At 54.1% G+C, this 5,800-nt stretch overlaps 1 protein-coding gene across 1 annotated transcript; it reads right to left on the bottom strand.

The window, feature by feature from the left end:
• Window positions 1–3,631: 3,631 nt before the first annotated feature.
• LOC119308233 (RING-H2 finger protein ATL74-like) lies at window positions 3,632–4,602 on the bottom strand. The gene has a single exon (XM_037584358.1). The coding sequence runs from the start codon at window positions 4,471–4,473 to the stop codon at window positions 3,883–3,885; it is 591 nt and encodes a 196-aa protein (XP_037440255.1). The 5' UTR covers window positions 4,474–4,602; the 3' UTR covers window positions 3,632–3,882.
• Between the last annotated feature and the right edge of the window lie 1,198 nt (window positions 4,603–5,800).

The following is a 5,800-nucleotide window of genomic DNA, read 5'->3' as shown; positions in this document are numbered from 1 at the left end:
TTTGGTTTATGCTAACATGTTTCGATGCCAAGTGGTCACACTTCCAATGAAATATCTGGGAGTTCCTGTTACTTATTCCACTCTCAAGAATGTGGATCTAGATTTCCTTGATGGTAAGATGATCAAAAAGCTGGATGCCTGGGTATCCTATGCGGCATCTTCTGGAGCCAGGCTGACTCTGTTAGGGTCTAGTTTAGATGGGATTCCTTCTTTCCTTATGTCGATGTTCCTCTTCAATAAAACTTTTATTGAGAAGTTGGATAAACATCGTAGACGTTTCTTTTGGAGGAGAAAAAAATAAGAAACATGGGTACCACATGGTTTAGTGGACGAGAGTATGTCGATCTAAAAAGATTGGGGGACTAGGGATTAAAGATCTTCATAAACAAAATATTGCCCTACTCGTTAAATGGTGGTGGAAATTAGAAACGAGTGATGGGTTATGGCAGCGTATTGTAAGAGCTAGATATTTCGGGAATAAAATAGTAGCTAACATTCGGAGTCGCTTCTCGGACTCCCCCTGTTGGAAAGCCATTATGAAGGTCAAGGAATCATATATGGCTGGGAGAATAATTAAAATTGAAAGTGGAAATCTTACCAGGGTCTGGTATGACCCTTGGGTTGAGAATATTGCGTTGAAAGATCGTTTTCCTGACTTGTTTAGTATATGCCAGGATCAGGAATGCACTGTTGCATCCTGGGTTGCAAGCAATTATTAACTCGACTTCAGACGCAGATTGGTTGGGGGGTTGGGCGAACAGTGGGCGTGGATGGTCATGGAAGCTAAAAAACTATCGTTGAACGACTCACCTGATAAGATCTCATGGGCCCTTGGTAGTAAAGGGAAATTTACTACTAAATCCTTATATGAATGGTTGGAAAGGAGCCTATCAGGTCCAAACTACAAAATGGTGTGGAAAGCACCCATTTCGCTGAAGATTAAGATTTTCCTTTGGCAGCTGTTTCAGAATGCAGTTCTTACTCGTGATAACATGCGTATTAGGAATTGGCCTGGGAATCCCATGTGTTCCTTCTGTTCTAATGTTGAAACGGCGAATCATTTGTTCTTTACCTGCTCGCCTGCACGTTCGGTGTGGGGGGTGCTGGGCATGACAGCCGGGGCATCTTGCTGTCCTCGTTCACTTTGGCAAAGCTTTGCTTGGCTCTATAAATTCTTTCCGGGTGGGAAGCATCTTTATATGATGATCATTGCTGCCATATGTTGGGGGATTTGGACTCTCCACACTAAAGTTACATTTGATAAACATGTTGTTCGTTCTCCTCTGGAGGCTGTTTTCACTGCATGCTCTTTTATGCTGTATTGGGCAGGTTTGCTGAAGGAGGAAGAAAGGGTGAAGCTCCAGGCTGGAGTGAAGAGGTTGGCTCACGCGGCTGCTGCGCTGGCGGACAGATCTTTCCCTTGTGGCAGACCTCTTTTGGGAGACAGACATGGAATCCAGATTGGTTAGGTTGCAATCAGCGCTTGGTCCTTTTGCTCTCCGCCTTCCACTGGGGTTTGATGCCCGCTGGAATTATGTCTCCTGGCAACGATTCGCATAGTCGCAGAAGTTTCCTAGTAGTTTCATCCTGGAACTTTTTATATTTTGTTGGGCAGTGGCTTATGAGTGTCATCAGGTTTTCGCCCCATAACGGATGGTCCGTTCCAGAATCATCCTGCGATGGGTTTCCTGATGATGCACCAACTCGCTCCCCCTTTTCAGTCTCATTATGCTCAAGGTTTTATCTCACTCTGTTTAGTTGTACGCTCGGTTACTAAGTACTTGGGTACAGACTGATGTATTTCGGTTGATTGCGAAATTAATGGAAAGGGGTTGTGAGCCCGGTTGGAAAAAAAGAATGGTGAAGCACAGTGCAAAGTTCCGTTCCCTTTGTCAATAAGGCAACGTGTTGTTCGGTTGTGTTGTTCCTTGCGTATAGTATAGGTCCCCGAAGCACACAACAGTGAAGGAGGCAGCGAGTGGATCAAATGTGATGTGTTCTTCATCGGAGGCCGTAGACGTTGCGATGCCGATGCACCCTTTGATTTACGCGAGCCGTACAGAGCAAGAAGCCATTTCCGGCGACGATCCTTGGCGTCGCTCCGACGCCAGGCTCGGGCCAACTTTCGCTCAGAATAATGCGCTGCATGCGAGGACCACACCGTCTACGAGCATCGGAGCGTGCCTCCCTAAATACAGTGAGTGGCATCGTACTTGCGGCGCGATAATACTGGTATAGTTCTACCATGGATAGCTCGATAGAATTCGTCGGCGACGGCGACGACGTCGGGGCCGTCCTGGCGCGGTACAGCCTGGACGTGAGCGCCGGCTGCGGCGGCCGGCGCAGCACGCTGCTGGATGATTACGAGCGGCTGGCGTTCGAGGCGCAGCTCAAGAGCGCCATCCTGCGCCGGTGCTACTCCGAGCCGAGCCCCGCCAGGTTCGTAGACCCGACCGACGGCGCCACGCCGGCGCCGGCTCTGGTAGGGACGGATGGAGAGGCCCGGAGGGAGGACCCGGCGGGCGCCAGGAGGTCGTGGCGACTCCACGGGGCGGTGGCCCGGTGGCTCGAGTCGTTGAAGCCGGTGTTCTGCTGGCTCTGGAGCGTGTTGGAGCGGCGCCGGTGGAAGGAGCGGAACGCGCCACGAGGCCCGCCCGCCACGCTGCCACGTGTGCAATTGCTTGACTACCTATGTTAAGTTAGTTGCTATATACTCCGTTCTGCTTCTGAATGTCTGTGTTCGCGTGCGATTTTTGTCGTTGCTGTCGTAGGGAGATTGTTTGATTTGTAAATTCTGCTGGTAATCGAAAAGAGCTCCCTCATTTGCTTGTCTTAACTCGCTAGTAACTCCTAGATGGTGCCACATATGCTCGCGTGAGGATCTTGTCTTACCTGATCGAGCTAGACCGTCCACTCAACAACATACTCCCTCCGTTCCAAAATAGATGACCCAAGTTGGGTCATCTATTTTGGAACGGAGGGAGTACATACGTGATGGTTCATGGTTGGGTGGTTAGATAGAGTAATCGAGCCACCAGTCACGTATGTACATGTGCATATGTTGCCACGTAAGTGGCCTCTTTGTCCTCCTTTCGCCACGGAAGTGGCAACTCCTGAGATAGTTTTAGTCGGCAAAGGCAGAGCAGAACGGGACGGGTGAAACTGACGCGGAACTTATTCAGCTAACCCGCGTAGCATCCAAGTGGTTGAACTGAACGCCAGTCGTCCTCGATCCGTCGGCGTCAGGGGCCACACCCCCACTAGCCCGGCGCGAGGATGCCTGAATCGCGTGCGCGCCGGGTGACGACGACGGACGGAGCTGGCATCCGTGCCGCTGGACGTGGCAATCGCGGGGGTGCGGTTGGCGCGACGGAGTTCTCCCGGCGGTTGCGCGCGCCGATCGATCGCCGTCGCGTGCGGGCTAAGGCACGCCGTTGGGACGCACGCACGCACGTTGCGATTGCGCATGTGGTTGGTTCGCGCGCGGATCAGCAGTTTGGCCCACGGTCACGCGTCGACGTGTCGCGTCCAGGCGCCGGGCAAACGGCCGACGTCTGCGTCCCCGGCGCGCCGAAAAGGGGACGGGCGCCCATGCCGACGACGGCGGCGGAAAGGGGGACACGGGAGGAAATTGATCCAGCAAAACTTTTTACTCATGGTCTGTCAGATTGCCAGTACAGTGTTCTGCGCCGTCGAATATTTACATGTGCAGCTGAGCACTTCGATCAAACGTTGATCCACTAGCAAGCAGCGCCTGGCAGGCAAAGGCAAGCATGGCAATCGGTGCCGGAAAATGGTGCCACAAGAGCTTGGGCATGCAGAAGTATGCAGCCTTGCAGTGCTGTGCCGGCTGGCAATGCCATGTCTCGTTGCCCGATGAACTCACACGATGACCACGGCGATCATTTCGCTGCCCGTGGGCTGCTGGCTTCGGCCGCCGCTGCCGCCCTTGGCGGGCGCGCCCTCGATCACCGGCTGCCGGCAGGTGGGGCAGGAGCCGTGGGACACCAGCCAGGCGTCGACGCAGCGGACGTGGAACCCGTGCGCGCACCGCGGCAGCACGCGCACCTTCTCGCCGTCCACGAACTCGCCGAGGCAGATGGCGCACACGTCGTCGATGACCTCCCCGGACCCGTACACCTCCACGGGGAGGCTCCTGAGCACGCGCCTTTTGATGCCGTTGCCTCCGCGGCTGGCACCCCGGGCCGTCTCCCCGCCCTCGCCGGCGGCGGCTGCCGTGGCACCGCGGCCCACGTACCGGAGCGCGCACCGCGCCAGCGAGTTGAGCCCGATGGCGAAGAGCAGCGCGAAGAAGAGCGCGGCGAGGATGATCACCACGTTGGTGTCGAAGGGCGAGTCTGGCGCCGCTGGCGGCGCCGCGCCTCCGTCGTGTCCGTGGGCGTGGTCGTGGAGAGCAGACAACCCCGCGGCGGCGATGCTCGACGTCGGCGCCTCCGAGTCAGGACGTCCCATGGTTAAAGAAGTTGATCAGAGAGAGGGAGATCGATGATGATGCCCGCCCAGCTCGATCGATCAGAGATGAGTTCGCCCGGCCGCCGTTTCAAGGTATTGGAACGGGATTGATGCCTGAGGTAGCTGCTATCCGTGTCTGTCTGTCACACTCTGCTCTGGTCGTGGGGTATATATAAGAGGGCGCGGTCCCGGTGCGCACCACGCCACCACCGTTCTTGGGGGCTTGCGCGGGGTGTGTACTTTGAAAAAGGGCGCTCCCCGGCCAAGTTGCACCCTGCAGCTGAGCTGCTGCAGGGATATGGACACGCACACACGCCTTTTGGTCGCTTTGGAGTTGGAGGCAAAGCGGGGCTAGCCAAGGAAGGATCTCCTTCGCGTGGGCTTTCCTTGCGTGCATAGAACGAACGAACGAACCTGGGGTTGGGGGTATCTCTGGACAGCGAACGCGCCGTGCGCCGTGCGCCGGCGAACAAACGCTGTACTGCGGTTTTAATGAGGCGGAGAGGGCGTCGCAACCGCCCGTTCGTCGCTTTGAACGCTTTTTTATGGTGATTTATATTGGCACCACGATAGCAAATTTAGTTTGCAAGTACGGTAATTGTATGGTAAAAAATGAATCGGGGTGAATTTGCCATGCTCGCCAACTAAACTTGCCATCCTCGACAAACATAATTTGACATAAGAAACATTCGATTTGCCATGCATACAAATATGATGTTAGTTAGATAGTTAGGTTTTACTCACTCCGTTCCAAAATAAATGACCCAATTTTATACTAACTTTATTACAAAGTTGGGTCATCTATTTTGAAACGGAGGGAGTAGTTTTAAATAATGGGCTTTGAACCGGTAACTGCAGCTCGGTCGGCTATCGCTTCACCAGAGAGCCTAGGGAGCGCACACAATAAAACAACGTAATAATAATATACATCACTACTGAACTGCTTGCTAGACCTAAAAGAAGGAAGTAACTTTGCGAGGGAACTAAGGTGGTTGCCGTACCCTAGCTGCCTTCTTCTCTTGCCGTCGTCAAGGCACGTCATGGGGCAAGGCCTGCATGGTGCCAGCGGGGAGGCTCGGTTCAAGGGTGGCTTATTGGGGGATGTTTTGGAGGTCTTGGAGGGTTGTTGTGGATGAAGAAGGAGATGAAGGCTCGAGTGGAGGTCTTCGTCACGCGATTCTCGACAGAAGTTGTGGTGCAGCCGGTGGCGGCTAGACGAATCTAGAGCAGTGAGCTTCTATGGTGGTCCGGCCTTGCTAGGCCACCGGAGAAGATGTTGTCAGCGCATGGCCTGGGCTTGGCGTACACCAGCGTGGATAATTTGTCT

Source organism: Triticum dicoccoides, chromosome 1B, assembly GCF_002162155.2.
Source record: "Triticum dicoccoides isolate Atlit2015 ecotype Zavitan chromosome 1B, WEW_v2.0, whole genome shotgun sequence".
NCBI lineage: Eukaryota > Viridiplantae > Streptophyta > Magnoliopsida > Poales > Poaceae > Triticum > Triticum dicoccoides.
The sequence above is the reverse complement of the archived record's forward strand: the minus strand, read 5'-3'. Positions and strand labels throughout refer to the sequence as shown.